Raw genomic sequence first — 21,646 nt, forward strand, 5'->3', positions numbered from 1 at the left:
TTTAATTCTACAAATTGAAGTTGTGGTATTAGACTCTGCACTTGGCCCTCTGCAAGTGAGCTACTTAATTCAGATTTTAATAGGGTACAAGAAAGAACATAAATACCTGAAATACAGCACTCTTCACTCAGCTAACACTACGGCAGAGCTCCCTCCCTGGAACACCCTGCCTCACATCCCTGTCTGGGTAGCAGAGCTGCCAGGATCCCCTCCAAGCTGGGTGCCATCCACTCTAGTGACAAATCCACCCCAGCAGCCAGGCACAGCCAGGCACTCCCAACTAACCTGGCTTCGTTTCTTCCTATTTTTAACCAAGTAAACCAGCAAACCAAGTTTAACCAAGTAAAACCAGTAAATCCCCAAGGAAAAGAAAAACAAGCAAACAAACAAAAAAATCCTCAGCTTTGTGAAGAGTCTATTTCACTACTTACTTTAACAATTTATTGCAGCTGGAGGATTGTAGAAGCCACTCTGAGCACCAGCATCCCTTCATGAGTGCTCGTTGCTGTCCCTGCATGGAAGGAGCCGTGGGCACTCGAGCCTTCTGCTCTGAGCAGCCACCCCCCAAGCCACCTCAGGACTTTGGTCCCTTTACACTGATGTCTGTGCATCACTGCTGATACCAACATAACAAAAAATAAAATTTCAACATCTTTTCACGAAACACCAGTGATTTTCCTTCCAGCAGTGGGCTGTAACCATCCCAGACCCATGAGCACTACAAGGCAGGAGCTGAACCCATGAATATACTGAAGGGTAGGCACTACAGGTGGGTGTTATCAGTGTAACAACAAAACACTGACTCTAATTAGGTTTAATCATTATTCACAAGCAATTACATCATTCTCTTTCCAGTAGTAATAATCAATTTGAGGCCACTCACTTGCTTCATACTTCATTCTTACGAATTCTAATGCAATTACCTTTGGGCAGGTGAGCAGTATCAGCACCACGTGCAACGAGCTGCTGCTGAAGTACAAGCAGAGCTTAGAGCAGTGTGGGAATCAATGATCACTTCAGAGACAGAGCCTGTGCTTTCCCTTCCCAGGCCTTTTCCTTTTTCTCCCCTGATTTTATTAGTGGTTTGAAAGCAGCCAGAAAGAGGGTGACAGCCCAAAGCAGCAGCTCTCCATCCCCTGGTGAGCGGGTCTTTCCCACCACCACGTCATCACCACCTTTCAGCCCCAGACTCAGATGTGCAGCAGCAGTCCCAGAGGCAAACAGGAGCGTGTTGCTTGCAGTACAGCTGTGTTAATGTAAGGAAATGGGTTAATTTCCAGAGGAACCACATCATGTAATTGAAAAAATGAGTGAAATACGCTTTCAATGCAGTATGACCTTAAAGTGCATAGAGGAATATCTGTACCTGCAAACACACAGTTCACCATCCTATAGTTATATTTCAACTGTGAAACAAAATGTCTGTATTTATCTTTCCTTACCAGGAGATCAAGACCTGTCCCTGCCAGGAGGATATCATTGATGTACTGACTCCAGTTTTGTTATTCTAAAAGCTAGAAGATGTAATGATGCTGAGAAATTTTTTTTCTAAATAATATTCCATTTCTTTTGGACATTGGAGTGCTATCACACAGCAAACAAAATGAAAACAGTCCCAAAGCAGATCTGAAAACCCCGCATGAGTGAAGTGAACACTTTAGCATTCGTTGTATTGTCTTTAGGGAAATTATGTGTATTATTTCCTAAACGATTACTTTCAAAAGCCTATACTCATTCAAACACTGCCAACGCAAACCAGAAGGAAAAAAAAGAATGACCAACCAAACAAAAGAAACCACCTTTCAGACCTCTGTGCACTTCCCAAAATTAGCACTTTTATTTTTCTGTCTGAGCCCATCTCACTCAGCAGAGCTCAGCCTGCTCCCATCAGCCGGGGTTTGTGCGCAGAGCCCCAGCAGCAGTGGAGCTGCAGCCCCCAGAGATCTTTCCCAGGATGCTCCAGATCCCCACAGCAAGCACCAGGACAGCAGCAAATATCTGCTCATGCAGGAAAGGACAGATGCTAATAAACACATAATACATACAGTGAATATATATTTTAATATATAATCTTAGCAGATTTATTTGTCACTTGCAAACATGAATGCCGTATTTGCATTTTACTCTAATAAAAAGCTCAAACTTTTTTTATTTTTGCTTTGCTTGAGAGGTTGTGAAGTAGTATTTCTTTTCAGGCTTGCTAATAAAGAGCAAGAATAATTGAGTCATAGAACATGTCACAGACTAATTTTAAGTGGCCTACAGAGAGAATCTCTTTGGGCTGTAGCTATAGAGTCAGAAATGGCACAGGAAAAAAACATCTTCTGAGAATTTGGGCACTTTTGCTTCTGATATCTTTCAAAGAGAAGAAAAACTGAACCCAAAGAGGAAAAGAAATATTAAACAGGTTTATACTTACTACTATTGGTAAAGGATAATGGAATAGCTGATAACAAAAGATAAAGACATGTTAAATATGAATCTAAAGTTAGCAGAATAGAAATAATGTGTTACTGTAAATATACTAGACTCCAAGTTATCCTGGGAGAGGCTGTAATGTATGAGTGAATTACCCATGAGAACAGACACTTCAGGTAAAACACAAGCAAGTTTGCTAAGGGAGTAGACACAAGGAGAGCTGAACATGCACTTGCCCTCATACCTGCCAGGCAGCAAAACGGCACGAGCAGCCCAGGCAGATGGAATGAAACGGGGCCCAGCAAACACCAAAACAAGCCTGCTGAACACGTGGCATCCCACTGGCAGGGGACGTTCAGTGCATCCCAGCTCCCCCAGGCTCCCCACTCGCATGGTGCCCGGCAGGAGGCTGCAGCGGTGTGACCCCACAGCAGGAGCTCTCCCCCAGCTCCTTCCCCTCCCTGCACAGACACTCCTCCACCGGGCTGCGCTGCTGTTTGCTCAGCAGATGGCAGGGGGGTTTGTTTCTTTCATTTTAGTTTCTAATATATTAATGTTATTTTCTTGTTGCAAAAAAATAACCCTTGTAGAAAAGACTGATGACTGAACCTTTTATTTCTCCCATCACCTTATGGCACGAGCAGATTGTATTTGCATTCTGTGTTGCGCTGCCCCCAATTTCTGTGTTTGAAGCTTCCTAAATTAAAACACTGCAGTAATTTTGAGGGAAAATAAACAGTCACCCAGGTCCACGGGCCTAATCCCAAAGTCCTCACTCAGAGCTATTGAGCCCAAATTCATCACACGTGGGAACAAACATGAAGAGAAGCAACCAGTCCTTCTGATCAAACAAGTGTCGCTCCTCATTGCCTGCTCTGCAACTCCAATGGGCAGTCCACCAGGCGCTGCGCTGGAAATGCTACTTACTACATTAAACTCCCTCCCACTCTGCCAAGGCAGTACACGAGGGATGAAAAATGCTCTGTTCCATTAAGAACAGCCTGTAGTTCCCAGCCCTCCTGCAGAATGGTATTTTTGAAACTAGATACTTGGGAACATTCGTGGCTATTTTTACCTAAAACAGAAACAGTTTATTTCAGAAAGCTCTCGCTATTCTTTCTTTACTTGCAAAATATGTTAAATATGAATGGCAAAATGAGTACTCTAATATATTTCCTGTGAAGTAGAAACAAGTGTTAACCTTTCCTGCTCCACTGTTGCAGCAATGAGGCCCGTGCTCCTCGCACAGTCCTGTGGCACTGTCCCAGCTCCCTGCATTGGATTTACTGAGTCACGGAGGCACACACAACACAAGCGCTGCGCGTGGCGTGGTGTTGGTGCCAGTGCTGCTCGAAGGGAGTGGGAGAAGGTGGTAAAATCTTTTCTTGCCTTGGGTTTCTATGCCTAAAGAGAACGACAGAGTAAAACATCACTCTTTAGACTTCCCCGTGAGCCAGCTCTGCCTCAGCAGCCCAGGAGGAGCTCGCTCGTGTCGGGTCCGGTGAGATCCCCGAGCTCTGCCAGCCCCGCAGTGTGCTGCCGCAGAAAGGTGCTCCTGAAAATTCAGATCAGCCAGAGGTACTTCAGTCTTTCTGAAGTGCTTTCAAATGGCTCAGCCAAGCCATGCTGGGATTCTTCCTCCCTGCAAATCAAGCGCCAATAAAAAGGGCCTAATTGAGCATCACTCGTTGCCAGACCCAGAGAACTTCACTGCATACAAAAGGAGACCTCTTCCCGCAGTGACTGACAGGGAGAGATGCCTACCGAATCCTTGCCTAGCTTTCAGATCATGAGATTTGTTTTTAGATCATGAGAAAAGCCTTTTGCACACCTTCAGGATTGCTCTTTACCTTTTGGCATTACCTAACAGCCTTCCCCAGGGACAAAGGAAGAGAGGAACTTCTGGCTACTAAGTCTTTCTATATGTGTTATAGAGCCTGGAAATCCTGCCAGTTTTACTAACAGACTGAAAATGAATTCCTATCAAACAAATGACTCTTCAAACTCTGCAAAGAAGTAGGAACTGACAGCAATAGGAAACACTATGATTTCCTAATGATACACTGTGGGGGCAGAGGGGCAGGAAGCAGGCATTTGCCTTCCTTGTGTGCTGGCTGCATGCTAGCCCGGGCTGCTGAATGCCCCTCACAAGGATGGAGACACGGGTTGCCAGACTAAGCTGCCCTCAGCTGCTGGAGCAGCTGTGCAGAGGATGAAGCCTTCTTTTCCCTGAGAGACCTCCCTCATGGAGAAGCCCCCTGAGTGCCTGCTGTGCAGAGCAGCCCCTCCGAGGGATGCTAATAGGTCCCTGGCAGACCAGGGCTGGCACACGATGACAACAAGCTTCCTGAAGACAAAACTCTTCCTTTCTGTGTGGAAATGCTCTGCCCAGATGTGCCCAACAGGCAGCTTCAGTGTCAGGTCAGTGAGAGAAAAACTGGTCTTTAGGAGATGCAGTTCAGGTTACTTTGAAAGGACAACCATTGACTGCGGATCTGAACGGTGATCCCAGCTAAGTGGTTTTATCCTACCAGTTATGTCTTCTCTCAGTGTCAGTCGCTCTGGTGTGTGTGCTCATCTCTCAGCACAACCACCCACACAATCTCCAGTGTCCTGAAATAACAGTTAAACATGAACATCAAAGGGAAAATGCCAACACAAGCCCTGGGAGGAATGCACAAAATACAGAAATAGAGGCAGACGCACACACATCCACAGGATGAGTAACAGCTGGCGCGGGTACAGAAGGGCCCTGATTATCAGCAACTCAGGTCTGCTGTAGGCCAGGCAAGCAGCTGGGTTCATTTCAAGGGGCCAAAGAGAAGGTCCCCAAATCCTCATTGCACGGCAGTTCTTTACAGTCCAATTAGACCTTTACTATGAAGCAACAACGCCCTTAGAAAGGGTGCTGCATCAAACTCTAAAATAAATGATAAAATGTCTTGCTGACACGGTTGTGAGCTATGTCCTGCACCAAGCAGAGGCTGGTCCCAACTTCAGACTGCCTCAGAAAACCAAAATGAGCCTCAACCGCTGAATAGCACCCAACAGCCAAACTTTTAACTTTAGCAAAATATTGCACTAAGATGGTGTAGAAGTTTACATTTTGACTTGCAACAGAACATGTTTTTTTCAAACGCACTCCCTTACGGGAGCATGGGTTTGGAGGGCCACAGGGCTCTTCCTTTGAGACTGCAGCAGCACAAAGACTGCTGCAGAGGCCATATTTCTTAGTGCCTAGCACTTATAGGGAACCTGAAACAAAAGAAAGAGGAAAAAAAAAAAAAAAAAAAAAAAAAAACCTTCACAGAAGAAAGCTTCCTTAATTTAAAAGGCAACTACCAAAAAAAAAAAGAGAAAAGAAAACAACAAATGCATTAATTTGAAACTTTATAGAAACCGTATTTCTTTTCTACATCTGAATATTAACAAAAAAAATGCTGCCCTTAAGCTACTGTCTCTTTGAACCCGATAAACTTCTCCCCAAGGCCTTCATTTCAACCCTTCAAAGTTAAGCACCGTGTTGCTACTGCTCCTGCACAGTGAATGCACAATTCCTGCCTCCAGCCAGGGAGCAAGCCCTGCCTGGTTGCCCCGCAGTAGCAGCACCTCGCCTGCCCACCCCGGGAGCCTGGCCATCACTCTCTGACAGGATGTAAGCCAACGTTTAATTGCATCCCTCCTTTTTTATCACAAAGCTTCAAAGTGGCAGACCATGAAGGAGCGTACGAGAAATGCACAGTGTGATGCCCGGAGTCCAGAGCATCCTGCCTAAAAGGTGCTTGCTCAAGCAGCGCTCAGCCCAGCCCAGGGCACACGTCTGTCCTGCCATCCGTCCTGGCACGCCGCACCCTGCGCCAGGGGTCAGTGCGTACATGGGCAACAGGCAATGAGGCTCAGCACTTAGCCGGGAGGAATCAAAGCTGATCTTACCTCCTCGAGTGACTTCCCCAACACGTGCAAATCGATATGCAATAAACTCTTTGCAGCTGCATGTGGCTTGGACTGCCAGGTAACAACAGTGCTAATTTAAATTCAATTAATGGCTTCATCAGCAGTGGGGAAGATGCACTCTCAACAAGTTTGCACACCAAATGACTTTAAACACTGCATGATTGATATAGAAGAACAAAAGGTAAATTCTTCCTTCAGCTGCACTTGGCCAGCTACATGTAAGAGGTTTTCTAGGAGGGTTATAAGTGCCACCTGAAAGTATCTTTGTGATAAAGTATGCAGCATAAAAAAAGAAACCTACCTAACTGATGACACATCTCTGTATTTACTTAATTAATATGAACACACAGCACCCTCAGCATTTTGATTCCAGAGCTAGTAAATGCAATTTACTCACAGGTAAAAAATGCAAATAAACAAATGTGGCCAAACCAGAGTCACTCCTCCAAACGACTGATGCCAAGCAGCCTCGCAGTGTGACTCCTGCGTGCTGTCATTTGTGCTCATAGCATCCCAAAGCCCTGGACACGCAGAGAAGCAGCCTCACAGCCCCCTCCCAGGCAGCAGCAGCCCGGAGGCGCCAAGGGAGAACCAGTCCCTGAGGCTGGAGCCCTTCCTGTGGTACAGAAAGCAGAACAGACCAGGGGAGGAAAATGCAGGGGAGGTAATGGGAAGAGTGAAATAGGGAGAGATGGTCCATGCTACTCCTCTTATGACTTGTCCCTTACGGTTTGTGTCCCCATTTCCTCCTGGCTTTTCAAGCTCATGGCCTCTGCCCCACGGAGGCTGCAGAAATCCCCCCCCCCCGTGCAGACAGCCCCCCATGGATGGAGCAAACCCCCAAAGCCAGGGCTTGCCATCCCTCTCACTCTCCTGAGAGTTCTGCCCCAGGGGCACAGCGAAAAAGCTTGAGAATGGAGTGCTGTAAAAGGCACTGAACCAGGCAGGGAAAAAAAAATAAAAATCAAAACCTGATTATTTTACAAGCACTGTTATGAGAAGACGACAGTTTTCTGCTCTGCTCAGAGAGGAGATGAGTAAACACTGCACAAAGCAAGCACATCTCTCCCACACAAGCATATGGGGTAAAGGCAGCTGTAGCTAGGTAAAGAATATCAGGCCCGTATTTATTAATGCCGGATAAAACTCAATACTGTCTGTAACACAGGGAAATGAACCTTGAGATCTTTTATTTTGCTAGACTGGGGATGTGAAGGTAAAATATTTGAAAGCCACTAAACAGTGAGAGATGATTTCATTCTATTTTTATTTTTTCCCCCCAGGTATAATCCTGCCCAAAAAAAAGCAAACCAGCTCTTGTTGGAAATAAAAACAAAACCATTAAAACCATGGTTCACTATCTATTCAGAAGACAAGCTACTGAAAAATTCAAGGACAGTTATGTTGATTTATAGCATTTGCAATATTTTTTTTTTTTTTTTTTTTTTTTTAAATAGCTATGCACTTTCTTGTGCTGAATTTGAGCCATCCATTAACATCTTAGCTGAGCACTTCATGAGATTGCAAACCTTCACCACATCCACAGCTTGCTGGAACTGAATCTTTTGCCTTAAATCTAGCTGAATCTCACTGTTAAGTTTCATCAAATTCTGACCTGAAACCATAAAGGATATTTTTTCACTGCGGGCAAATAATTTTGCTAGACTTCCAAAATGATTAACATTACATACATATATACAGCCACAGAAATACCTTCCAAATGTTGAACCAAGATCCCAAATTTTCATGTTATACTTGTTCTGCCTGCTCTCCACCCACTGCCATACTCCTCAAGAGCCCTAATGAGCCAGTTTTAACCTCGATAGGTATTAAAGATTGATGGAAGCAAATTCAAAGTCTGAAATGTGGGTATTGCTTTGACTTGGAGAAAAGATGAGAAAGGAAAAAAAGGGGGGGGAGGGGAGGAAAGACCATCATTCTGCACTCCAAGACCGTCTTTATTAGTTGAGTCCTAGGACTTAAATAGCTGTCTGTAGATGTATTATCTAAAAGCTTTCTGTATTTAATTCAGCAAATACTGCACAAATCTACTCCAAAAGGATGAGGCTTTTCCTTCCCTCATGGCACAGATACTTTCTTATCACTGCCAGAAAGAACTACTTTTGCTCCAGGGACAGAATTTAGGAACTCCTGACTTTGAAGCTGCCTGCTAGGGAGAACTTTAATTGATGTCTGGACCAGTAGTACTATCATCTCTAATCAGAGGGTCATCCAGATATCTCCCAAATATATGTGTGTGGCGTAATAAAGGCAGCTACCCCAGGCAGTCACAAAGTATAATTAGATTTTGGTATAGCGGTGATAACAAGAAGAGAAAATGCTCTGAAGTTTATTAAATTTGCTGAAAAATGAAGAAGTAAAGTGGCAGCAGAATACAGAAAGGTCACTTTGTGATTAAAAAAGATTTGCGTAGAAGTTCATTTACATCTACAAAGAAATAGGGTTGCAGTTCATCACTTGGGGAACTCCATTGATGATGTGTGATCCGTGGGAATGCACGGAGTGTTTTCCATTGCTTGCTCGGTTTGAATGGTCAAAAATGCTTCTGGGACCGTGAATGAAAAATGGAACAAATGAACAACTTTCTTTTAGACCATCACTGCCTAGAGAGAAGAAAACCAGTACAATAATTTGCTATTCTGAAGGCAAGAAGCTCAGCTGAACTGTGAGAACAAAACGCTTGTTTCTTGAAATCTCAGCCTTTCTTCTCATTTTCCACTGTGCTTCCACTTTCCCTGTAGCACTTGAGATTTTGGGGGATTGTTATACCTGTCTCATCATCTTCCATTTTCACCATTATCCTGATGGCATCATTGCTTCAAAACAGCCAGCTTTTGCTGCCCAAACTCTTCCTTTAGCTCACAGTTTCTCCTCTTTGTGGTATCGCGCCCTTCCTGAGATTAGCAGGGCACCCTTTCTGTCTTTCAGTGCCAACTGATGGAGGAATCTCCCCCATGTGCAAAGCTTACACTTCTGTTCAGCTGAATGAAGAAGAATGAGGGTTTCTGAGGAACAAAGCAGCAGTAGGTAAAACTGCACCAAATGCATTTTGATGAAAGATGTTCTGCAGATTTTTTTCTGTTGTGCTGTTGTTTTAACGAATGTTAGATGCATGCAGAGCCACAGATGTTCATCATTTCTGCATCATTGTAAAATGAATATAATAATAATAACACATCCTATCCAAATTTTAATTAGAAGAAACATATTTTGTATTTTGTTTAAGCTATTTTTTCTCACATTCCAACACTAATATTTGCTCTCTGCTTACATTACACCTTTCTGTAGAAACGTTACACATGATACTCTAGAAAAAGACTATTCAAAGCAAGAAGGATGACTGCAAACTCTCAGAAATACAAGCACTGCTACTTGCAGTACTGCAATACAACACACTGTACTTATTCCTCTGAGCATACGCTGAGTTTCTGGATTGGGCTGATGTTTTGATAATATGCAAGCACGAGGACACACCATTAAACCTTTTTTTTTTAGGGGAGAGGAGTTCAAAGTAACAATAACCTAAATGTAACATTCACCTGCACTAGGTGTTCCAAAAGCACGTACATTCTGCTTTTTTATCCTGACTACGTTGGAAAGCCTTTCAACCTAGTTGACACGTGGTTGAAGTTGGCTGGGGAGCTTGTTTCAAACACAAGTTTCTACAAAGCGATTACTATTTAAGTTTGCACTTCCTCTGGTTCACTGTCTACTGCAATTATGCAAATAAGATGCAACTTTATCCTTTCAGCATAATTACATCACACACAATTGGGCTATATTAAGACTGACTTAAGAGGAATGAATTCAGTTCATGTAATGATTTCCTAAATCACCCCATGGGAGTATGGCAAAGAAAATTTTGTCCCACGAGTGACATCAAGCATCAAGACAAATAACTGCATGTCTGGAGCCTGGCGCTACAAGAAAGTATGTGTGTCAAACTGCAGAGCTGGATGCTTCTGGGATATACCCACCGTTACGGGAAGCAGGAATTTCAAATGGCACATGTAGGTAGGTGTAAATATGCCAACATACCTGCATTCCACATCTGTGATTTGCATCAAAGAGTCATGGCTGGAGAAGTGCTACTCAAAAAATGTCTTTCTGCAAAACGATCATGTCAGTTTATAACTGTTAATATTTGTGGCCAATAACTTTACAGTTGTCAAAAATCTGATAATCCAAAGTCCACCATATACACTTTAACATGCTGGCACATTAATTTTTAATGCAATTTAGCTTTTCCTGCCCTATTAGCTTTGCATTTTTCTATGAGGCATAAGAAAAGTATAGCAGTATCTCCTATTTAATATTAAGTTTTGATGTTCTCTAGAAAGGAAAGCTGCAGCGCTTCCCTTTGTTAGGCATCTGTTTCTAACATATTACAAATCCTATTTAACACAAAAGGAAGAAGCAAAAGGATAACTCTCTTGAGGAGCAAAATAAGGACAACCCCTTTACTCATCCTTACTATAGAAGCTCTCACAGCCCCAGTAGGAACGAGGCTGGCACTTGAGTGGTGCCTTTCCCCGGAGCCAGTGAGACGCAGGGGCTGGCGGCAGCACTGCTGCACACCACTATGGAAAAAGGAGCCTGCTAGGCTGGGGTACTGCTCAAGATATCTTCCTTTAGGGCAAATTGAGTTCCATTCTGCTAATTTAGTTTGTTTCCACCAATTTATAGGGGAAATCAAAGCTTCTTATTTCATTTATTTTATGTATTCATTCAAAGAAATCCATTACTAAATTTTAGGAAGCAGATGTTCATTGCTGGATGATAAAAGAACAGCATTAAAATGTCTGTTTCCAGTTCTCTTGGATTCATAGCCAAATGAAATTACTACAACAACAGAAAGAAAAGCAAAACAACATACAGCAGTGTGAATGCAAGAAAGACAGACAATCCATGTGGATAACAGCCTCACTAAGCAAAGAAGTGCTAATACCTACGGATTACTTACTTCCCATAAGTCACAGATTCCAATGGATGCTTCTTACTGGATGAAACAGAAATGGAATTGGTTCGAAAGGAGAGATGTTGAGTTCTGCAAAACTGCTTCACACAGAGAGCAACACTTAATGGGATAGGTTTGAGGATTATCAAGGAGAAGGACAGTATGAGGATTACGGCACAGGAGGGTGGGACTTTGCTCTGCGCTCTTAACCAGCCTTTTACTCTTCCTCCTTACAGGACTAAGCAGATGGCAAATACAGATGGCAATTAGGGATGGATGAACGGGATTGAAAAAGGTAAGTACAAGCCTGAACCTTTATGAGTGGTCACAGAGCATCCAGGAAACATTTGCTATTGACATTGGAACTGCTATTCTAGGACACTTTGCTCTGCCTGTCCTTTAATGCCAAGCACAGTACCTATTTTTGGCCGAGTGTTTCTCCCTTTCTGGCAAGTAACGTGCAACTTATGGACCTCAAAATATGTAACTGCTCATACAGTATGAGCTCTTGAAGAATGAATGCAATTATGTATATAGGCAAAATATAATTTAAGCCTCGCACACTCTAGTAATCATGCAGTCTGTGTGACTACAAGTGCAAAATGCAACAAGCCAACTTTTAGGCAATAGCCTAATGTAATCCGTGAATAAGCTATCTGCAGGCTGGATGAACGTGTATTTTGCAGATGCATTAACTGTGCTGATATTTGTAGCTGTTATCTAACTGACTTTCTGTACATGAACCCCGCCACTTTGCTATTGCCACTTGTTTCCAAAAGCCAACCCCATTATGTCCAATAAGCTTAATGTATAACATAGAAGCAAAATATTAGAAAAAAAAAAAAAGGAAAGTTTTTATTTCTGTGTACTGTTTGCAGACTTTTAGTTTCTCTGTCAGAAACCCTCAGGGGGATGAATACAAACAATATGAAAAGATTATTAAAATATCCTGTTTTTCAGAAACAGAACACTTCATTGTCTATCAACTTTACGTATTTATGGAGAAGTAACACATGAAAATGCCTCCAGGGTATAAAAATTTAATATTATAGATCCGAGAAGAATAACTAATGAAGTGGTAGAGTAGATACAGCAAAAATGAATGGAAATATTTGGTTTCTCTGTGAGTGAAGACATCAGAGCCCATTTTAATGCATGCAACACATTCAAGGACTCTTTGGAGACCCTGCCTGGCACAACAGAGGAGTTAGTTCTCTTTGCTCAGTGTCCCTACTATAAAGAACTTTTCATGTTAAAGAGAACATGGACTCTAATCGGCATGTTTGGTTAGCCCAGAGGAAGATGTGTGAATAGTTGAGCATCTCTACAAAGGGGATAGCATATTAAAGGAGAATCAGACAATAGACTGAATTTTTAATTCTTCAAGTAGAAATCTTACCCAGTGCTTCAGAGGTGATATGGAATTGCAATAGATTTTCTCTTCCTACATACATACCTTATATGTTAAGATCATTTTGGTTTACATCTTTTTTGGTGATATAGGTAACTTCTGGTAGCTTTTTGGTTGTGAAAACAGCATATAGTTTTTGGACGAGGAACACAAGCATTCAGGAAAATTTCAGGGGATAAAGACTGGCTCAATGTGTTTTATACTCTTTTGATAATACCACACCTATTTTCCTATTTATCCACACAAAAAAATATGGGCAATCGTTTTGTACCACAAGATTTACAGGAAACAAAAAAGAAGGGTGAGAAGCTGTGAGAGAAAGTCAGTCAGAAGAGAGCGCTCACCCTCGATGGTAGCTCGCTTGGGCAGGATGGTGATGGCTCCCTCAGCAACGTCCTCCTGCTGCAGCAAGGGGCTCACTTTGGAGCCCCACGTGTCCGAGCCCACCCACAAGAAGTGTCCAACTTGATCTGCCCTCTTGGCAGCTGCAAGGATCTGCCTGTGGAAAAGAACATTTTGTTCACAAGTTAATTTAATTTAAACACGATTGCTTGGTAAAAACAGTGTGTGGCAATTGCAGAATGAAGAGAAATAACATTCCTGTAACCAACAGAGCTCAGAAAATTCACAACACATCGTGTCACAATCCATGCAGTGCTGATTAAACCTTTCTTTTTATTCACCCTATATCTTAAGAATGAAATCACAATTTTACTACAACTTAAAAGTTTTGCCATTGACTTCACTGAAATTTTATCACAATTTGTCTCTTCGTATAACTGAGCCTATCAGTCCCTGACATTGCCATCAAAATTTCAAGCTAATTTAAAATTCTCAAGTGAGAAATAAGAGTCACGCTTTTAAAATATTCCTTATATTATTTTAATGGCAAGTGGTATTTGAATTATGTGGCTTAACCTTAAGCATCCAAGCCATTTTGTAACTAGTAACCATCATTTGCCAGAAAACACACACTGAATTAATAATACATAGTGGTATGAGCTTGGAGAGAAGGGCATCTTCTGTTTGAAAGGTAGGGTCAAGTCTGCCATCAAATGCATGCATAATCCTACAACAAGAAAAGCTTTCAGACCTTCATTCTTTTCAGATCATCACTCCCTTTGCCCCACTGCAGCAATGTGTGGTCTGGGGTGCCACATAAGCCAGAGCAGCAGTGGTCACAACTCCAGCATGTCCCTAAAAAGTGTCCACACCACATCCCCACACAGCTCTTACCAACAAACATTCCCCCTTCATTATTTGTATTCTTGTTTTCTCTTTTCTGCACATCTATGAAATGAATTAGGTCCCTCGGTCATCCTTACTTTATGTCCTCATCATTGGCAAAAATAACGATGGCCCTGGCATTGGGAGTTTCTAGGAGCTGCTTGATAATTTTATCAAAGTCGATGGTCTTGTCCTTGCGATCCTGGGGGATTTTCAGGGACTGAGCAATGCAGAGCCCACCTGTTGAAGAAAGAAGAGAAGGGCTCAGTCAATGGAGAACACAGGAAAGACAGCGGAGACACACGTGGACTGGAAGGGGAGCCTGAAAGGAAGAAAAACTCTGACTGCTGCCTTCATGTAGAATTTAATTTTCACATCAGGTATCCTGAGGTATTCCTACAATTTGGAGTCATTTGGGTGCGACATAGACCTGTTCCTTAGGATATACACAGTATGCACACCTGAGCAGGGTCATGGATTGAACAGGGCTGTGAAAATAAAAACACAGAGTAATAAAGCAATAAATGAGACAGCAAAAGGAGAACAAAACAACAAAATCCCAACAAACATGAACAAACTCAAAACAATTTAAAAAACAACAACAACACAGGCTCAAAGGAAAGTGGTGCTTACAAGGTATTAGACAAATTTTATCTTGGTGCAGAGCAGTGACTGATTTTGCAAGTTAAAGGATATTAAGTGAAAATGCTTCCGCTGAAACAGCTTATTTGAAATAGGAACAACAATTTAGTTGAATGTTGGCAAAAGGAAAGATTGGTTGTGAAAATCCTTTCTCTTTGAAATGTCCATCATCAAATGGGATGGAGCTGCCCGAGCAATTGAGATCTCAAGATAAACTACACATCTGTGAACTGGATTTCTCATAAATGCACAGATAGTATTGAAAAAAATAGTAACAACACAATGATAGTGATAACCACAGCCATATCAAGGAAATAGCTTTAACACATTTCACAAATTAGTTATTTAGCATGGTTGGAGAAAAATTAAAATTAACATATATAAAAAAAAAATCATAACTCCAGTGACATTCTCCTTGTCATGGTAAGCAGATGAAATCACACTTCTGCCTTTATTCCTTTGTTTCTCAGCAATAAACTCTTTCATCTTTACTGGCATCCTAGATAACAACTTCCTCACTATACTGCACAGCGTGTTAATTAAGAAAGCATTTGAGGAACATAGTAAGAATCGTAAGTGGGGATAAATTAATTAAAAGACAACAGGACAAAGAAAATATTTACTGATACAATTTAAAATCCAGATTTAAAAGAACAGCCAAATGAAGAAATAGAGAAGGTGTTCTACAGGACAGGATTTCTAGAGGAGAAAGCTCTTCCACCATCAGCGCATTCTGTCTGCATACACTCCGGCAGAAAATACCATAATTCTCCTATAACATGGCAAAGCTGACATATAAAAACACCTAGAGGAAAAGCACTGAGCATTTGCAAATATATGGTTTTAGAGTTGCAAAATATGACTCTGCTATATCACATCTCATCTGCAATCTCTGAGTGCTTTATAAAGAAGGTCAGGCTCATTTTTCTTATTTCAGAAGTGGAGAAGTTGAGACACAGAGGTTGACTGCAGTCAAGCCAGGTCTCTCAGTACTATGTGATCCAAAAACTCTGGGGGAAAAAAGATTGCTTTCAGTGGGAAGAAAATAAATTGCACAAAAGAAAAGGTTGAGAAAGATAAAACAGAAAATAACACTTAAGTTTGTCACTGCCTCACACAAGGTTTGTTTCTGTTCTACAGTTAATTCAACTTAAATTTATCATAACTTGATTTTTTTCATGAGAAGAAAATAATACTGATATCTAAACAGAAACTTCATTTGAAAATGAGGGGAGAAACTCTAATTGCTAGTAAGTTCCAAAAGCCTAAACGCTTTTGAAACGCTCTTTCCTGTTATTTTCCTTAGTAAAAATTAGATGAAATCAACCCAGCTTCAGGAGCAGTTATCCAGCTTTCCCCAAATTGCCCCATTTGGCACGGATTATGCTTTGGTTAAAGGCTGACCCCTGGCAGCTCTGGCTTTGAGCCCGAGCCTCCTGCTCCAGCAGCGGGACCACAGCAGTGCCCAGGCGCAGGCACCCTCAGGCAGCAGGAGTTTTCTGTGAGCAGGGACTGGGCTCTGTCCTTTTCCTTCTCCCAGTGAGAAGCCTCTCCCCTCTGGCATCACGCCTAAGGAGAATTTAAAATTATCAGCTGCTGAGGGGAAGGACCCTCCCAGGCTCTCCATCACATCAAGCCAAGGTACTTCCAATCTCCCGCAAGAGACTCCCAGTTCTCTTCTTAAATAAGTTCTTAGAAACTTTGGAGAACTCATTGAGGGAGTAAAAGAAAAAGGATTTGTCAGATGGAAATTAATGCATTCCTGCCACAATGTCCTTTCCAGAGGGTCCTGCTTTGACACAGCAGAGCAGGAGAGGATTTATTTTGTAGTGATAACACCAAAGGGCTTTGGCATGCTGGATGCAACTGTTATTTAGACACCTCTAAAGGTACCGTGGAGATCCTTGGCAATCCCTCGTAGCTCTCCATTGCTTTCATTCAGAAAAAGTGAGCTCTTACAAGGGGATCAGAGGCACAGCTCCAAAGAACAGACGCCCACAGACAGGCACATGGAGCAACATTCCCCAACTTCGGATTCCGCAGTGCAGTGCCAGTAAGTAAGAGCTTTTAAAAACAGGAGAAAGGAATGCTTACAGTTTCTTTTCCACAGACACGACGCTGCACACACACGAGGCGTTTGGGTACTGGGAGGGGAGAGTCACCAACAGTGATGGGGCTGTGACCAGGAGCCCACAGCAGCAGTACGTCACTGCTAAGAGCCTGCCTTCATTGCAGAACCATTGTATCCAAGGGGCAAAGAAAAAAAGGAAACAGAATCTAGAACATGTGATTATAAACACTGTGGTTATAAAACTACTATTTAAAAAAAAAAAAAAAAAAAAAAAAAAAAAAGGAAAGGAAATAAACAATATCTAATATTAAGTAATTGCCACCTACATGATTTAGGTGCATGAAAAAAGGACTGAAATAGTTGGCAGGCCCGCTAGCTCAGCAACCCATCCCGACAATAATTACATCTCTTGTGTGGGTCATGCAAGCTCTATTGCCTGGATGGAGAAGCCAAAAATCTCATTATAGCTGATAATGATTACAGCTGAACTGAGCATCTTTGGACAGAGACAGCTGCGGCCAGACTCAATAGTGAGGAAAAAAGCCCTCCAGTGCAACATCCAACTTGAAAGCGTGGAATTTCCATGTGGTTTCCAAGTACAGGGGATCCAGGATGGAGAAAGGATGCTGGAATTTCAGAAGGATGATTTCAGGTCTTTTTTGCATCACAGAGGTTTTTTCACTGCCTTGGGCAAGTCAGCTCTTACTTTCTCTGCCGTCCACTGGTGCAGGCAGGTAACAGAGATTCCTTTTTAGCATGCCAGCGTGGTGAGCAGCACAAAGCACAGCACGGGAAAATGAAAAAGGCAGAGAGTAGGATGCAAGAGGATCAAGACCCAAATGATACAAATCAGACATGTTGATGGATATTTTGATTTTCAATTGCTACTGCCTCTTCCAGGAAAGTGGCATTATTACAAATTGACTAATATGTGCTCCCAGTCACTGCACGGGTCAAGATGCATTACTGTCTTTCCTTGTTTTGCTTTGCTCAGGCCTAACTGGGCAGCGCTGGCACCCGAGCACAAGCTCATGCTGCAGGAACGGGTGAGCCGCCAGCCACCAGCTCTGCTCTGCTCACATCCCATCTGTTTACAGCTGGGCTTACGAGCTCGTTTGAGAGAGCTTTGACCTCTGCCGAGGATCTCATGGCAAGCAGAGGCATGTGCCATTTTTCTTTCCTTTGCAGTAATAGCTGCCCAAGGAATTTAGGGTATATTGTCCAAATGACACATACAGAGGAAGTTTAACTTTCACATTCTCGTCTTGCATTCTTATTACAACAGGAAACACATGTGCACAATTATTTAAGTTGTCAAGTTAATTCACGGTGCTCCTGAAATAAAAACCTCCAAGGGAATTACGCAGTAAAAATCTGAAAGTTGCAAATTAAGGATTTTGTCATAGGATTTCCGCAGTAAAATATTACCCCTGATGGATCAGAGAGCCATGAATACTCCAACCAGCTACAAACTGCTCTGGCAATTGCCAGTACCCTGCAGCATCCAGGAGCCACACCAACACCGCACCCCCGGACAGCACAAGGAGCCCCGTGGCTGCGTGGTGCTGCAGGGAATCTGTCCGGCATTGAGAGTGGGTAACCGGCACTCTGCTACCAGAGGCAAGGCCACCATAAAGACAATGGGCACTGAAAATGCATAAAATGGATTTGAACTATAGATTCTATGAGAGCACGCTTTCAGCAGTTGAGCAAGCCCAGCACACAGAGGTGCGGGGCAGGCAGCTGGTGCCCGCTCACCCATCATGCTGGGAGGGAGAAAGGCAGCGCTCTCCAGCTCCATCCTGGTCCCTCTGGCTATGTGCACGAGCAAGCAGCTGGATCACTAAGACTTTGATTCTTTCCAGTACTAGTGACATTGCCAAAATGGAAAACTTCATGAAAAGATTTAAGTGGCATAATTCATTCTTCTTTTGATGCTTGGAGAAGAGCTCTAGCTAACAATTTTTTTTTAATTATTTTTTTTCCCCCTCTCCTGAGATGTTAAAAACCACTAGCCAAAAGACAGAGTTAGGAAACCCAGGTCTGAATCTGGCTGACTGCATCCACAAAAGCCTGCCATGCTGGTGGCTAACAAGTGGACTCAAACACACGGAATAGCTCCACTCCTCCCCGAAATGCACAGCTGCGCTCCTCAGAGGCAGCGTGTGCCAAGGAAGGCAAGGTGAGGGGCCGGTGCCTGCTGTACACTCCATGGCTTCAACAGCCAGACACAACATTGTGCAAAATGAACTTCAGAAAAGTGTTTCTGGTTTTCTGTACATTTGGGAAATTTGTATAAATGGATAGTCAATTCCCCCATTATCTAAAAGAGACAGTAGTCTTTGCTAGGAGTGAATTCTTGGTTTGGATATTTGGATAGAGTTTGGACAATCACTTGAAGGGGTGAGCAGTGATTATTCTGTCTGTGCCCTTTCCATCTATTTAGTTATTTATTTATCAGAAAGCCTGCAATGATCTTGGGAAAAGCAGCATAACCTAATCAGTGGAGAAAAATTCTCTTTACTCCAGAAATTTTTGAGTTCCTGAAATTGGTGGATTTGGAGGTTCCTATAACCAAATTCTTAGATTTCCTCTGTAATGCTGGGAGTCAGAATGCTTCTGTTGGGAAAATGGGAGTGGTAGAGCAAGAGGGAGAAACGTTTAACTCCTTGAGAGATGGAGTTTTAGGAATTCACAGCAATAAGCAAAACACGGTCACAGCAACAACTGAGGCAGTCAGTTCTCTACCACTCCTGAAACAATGTCTTTTCTCTCCTAGGCTATGTATGGCAGTCTAACATTGGCATCTTTGTCATCTTTTCCTGCTGCCAGCATATGTTTTCCTAATAACATCAAATCCGGGAACAGAATACCAGGAGCAGACCCAGTAGGTTCAGCCTTTCCAGATGCGCCTTTGTCCAACAAGTAAGCCATGAAAATGCACAATAATCCATGAAAAGGACAAGAAAACAAGGCCAACCATTTCCTCAAACAATGACTTGAAATTATTTGGTTTCCTAGCTTCTAGTTTTCCCCGTGGTTTGTGCCACTTTGGCAAAGTGACCCAATTGTTTTGGATTCTTCCAGGCATTAAAATTCCCCACGCTACAAGCCACTGGCAGCATGCTTCAAAAACACAGAAACGCCAACATTTCAACTGAAATTAACAGCATCTCCAGATCTTTTTCTTTGGCAAACAAATAAAATGCAAGTGCGGTTGGGTCCCTGTCCCCGGCGGCTGGAGGAGCTCTCTGGGCTGTGGTGAACCATCCTGGGGGCTTTGCCAAGCTGCACTGGGGGCACAGGGAGGGGCTGGGTCTCTGTGGAAAGGATGTGCCCCCTCCAACAGGCTCCAGCACTATCAGGAGGAAATAGAAGCAACTGCACAAGCACCTCCCAAAAGCAGTACTAGTAAATGGAGACCTTACTCGGAGACTTTTTGCAATATTTTTTCCCCTAAATCTTTTTTTCCAGTAGAAGACTCTCCTGAATTTCATGAATTCACTAACAAGACTTACTTTATCATGGTTTCTGTCTGAAAAAATGACATTTCTAGACAACCTCTGCGCAAAGAGAATATTCTTTAGTTTCATGTTGGTCCTCATAATGGCCACTGCTTTCTCATATGCTTCTGGAGGAGCTTTAATTAACTAAGTGATGCTGGATACAGGGGCAATTTATCTGAAGATGTTGCTCAGGATGTTGGCAATTAAGAATATACAAATACCTGCCAGACTGAAAAGGAAAAATTATGGATCGAACTTTTTTTTTCCTCTCTTCAGTTTGTCTCATTAAAATTAAGAGCAATTCATTTTTCCTAAAACAACAACAAAAAGAAATTCATTTAATCTAAAAGGGAAGGAGTCATCATTAGGGACTTATAATAGGAAGCGAATGATGAGTTACACTCACAGAACTGAGGATTCTGGTTTCCTCCTCCTTCCTCCCAGCTAAAGCACCCCAAGTCGTGCCTCTCCTCCTTCACCAGGGGGGCTGCGCCCATGGCTCGCCCTCCTTCCATACCCCTCACCTACCCACGACCCCCTTGGGACCTGCACCACCCTCAGCCAAAGCAGACGATCCTGACATTCAGCCATAAAGGACAGTGCCCCAAAGAGACCAAGGCCTCTTGTCCAGAGACAAGGGGGACCTGAGCTCTCCCCTGGAGCACTGCACCCCCCGCTATGGAGCTCAGCAGGACGCAATGCGGTACTACCCTCCTCATCCTCCTGGCTCCCAACCAACAGAGCTGCAGGATGAGCTGAGTCCCAGTTCACAAAAACATTTAGGGAGCATGAAATCCTACTTCCCTCCCAAATTAGCATTCACCTCCATATTTTTTTGGTCTTTTTTTTTTTTTTTTTTTTTTTTTTTTGGCAGGCAGTTGTTATTCTGTTAGGAACAGAAACAAAGTGCTAATGCTAAGTGATGGTGATCAGAAGTTTGGGTCTCGTGAATAAAGCAGGATGGGCTGGATAACAAAGATAAATCAAAAATGACCTGTTGTGCAGCAGGTCGGATGATATGAGATCTGCTCTTTGGCTTCCTGCTTTTACTTAGCATGGGTAAGTAGAATGGCTTAGAGGAAAGATTCACTTAGTTCAGCTGCAGGCAGGAACAATCAACTAAGACCATTCTTCTCCTGCCTGCATCAGATGACAGCTTTCTTCTTCCCCTTTCATACAGAACACACGTGTGAGATTCTTCTTCACAAGTATCCTCAAAAAATGCTTTGCCATGAAAACATGTATTGAGGCATTCAAGGAGGTTGATTTTGAACTCTGACATAAGACATTTTGTGAGTACAAAAAAGCAGAGAAAAGAATAAAAAGATCAAGTAACAAAAACAGGGTAATTGCTGCAAAAGATAAAAAGGAAAAGTTTCTCCTCACACTTTTCCAGTCCTTGGCTTCTTAAATTGTACAGCATTTCCACAACACAGAAG

The 21,646-nt window shown here is 42.7% G+C and overlaps 1 protein-coding gene across 2 annotated transcripts in view; it reads right to left on the bottom strand.

Moving 5' to 3' along the window:
- Positions 1–21,646, bottom strand: part of GRM7 (glutamate metabotropic receptor 7) — a gene marked incomplete at its 3' end in the record, with an annotated part of 262,405 nt that overhangs the window by 106,859 nt on the left and 133,900 nt on the right. For both annotated transcript variants that reach the window (XM_082767793.1, XM_082767792.1), the window contains exons 3-4: positions 14,087–14,228; positions 13,106–13,260 (exon numbers count right to left, since the gene is read on the bottom strand). In XM_082767793.1, coding sequence (XP_082623919.1) covers positions 13,106–13,260; positions 14,087–14,228 — 297 coding nt within the window. The remainder of the gene's footprint in view (positions 1–13,105; positions 13,261–14,086; positions 14,229–21,646) is intronic.

This window comes from Aythya marila, assembly GCF_965140915.1.
Source record: "Aythya marila genome assembly, chromosome: 10".
NCBI classification, from domain to species: domain Eukaryota; kingdom Metazoa; phylum Chordata; class Aves; order Anseriformes; family Anatidae; genus Aythya; species Aythya marila.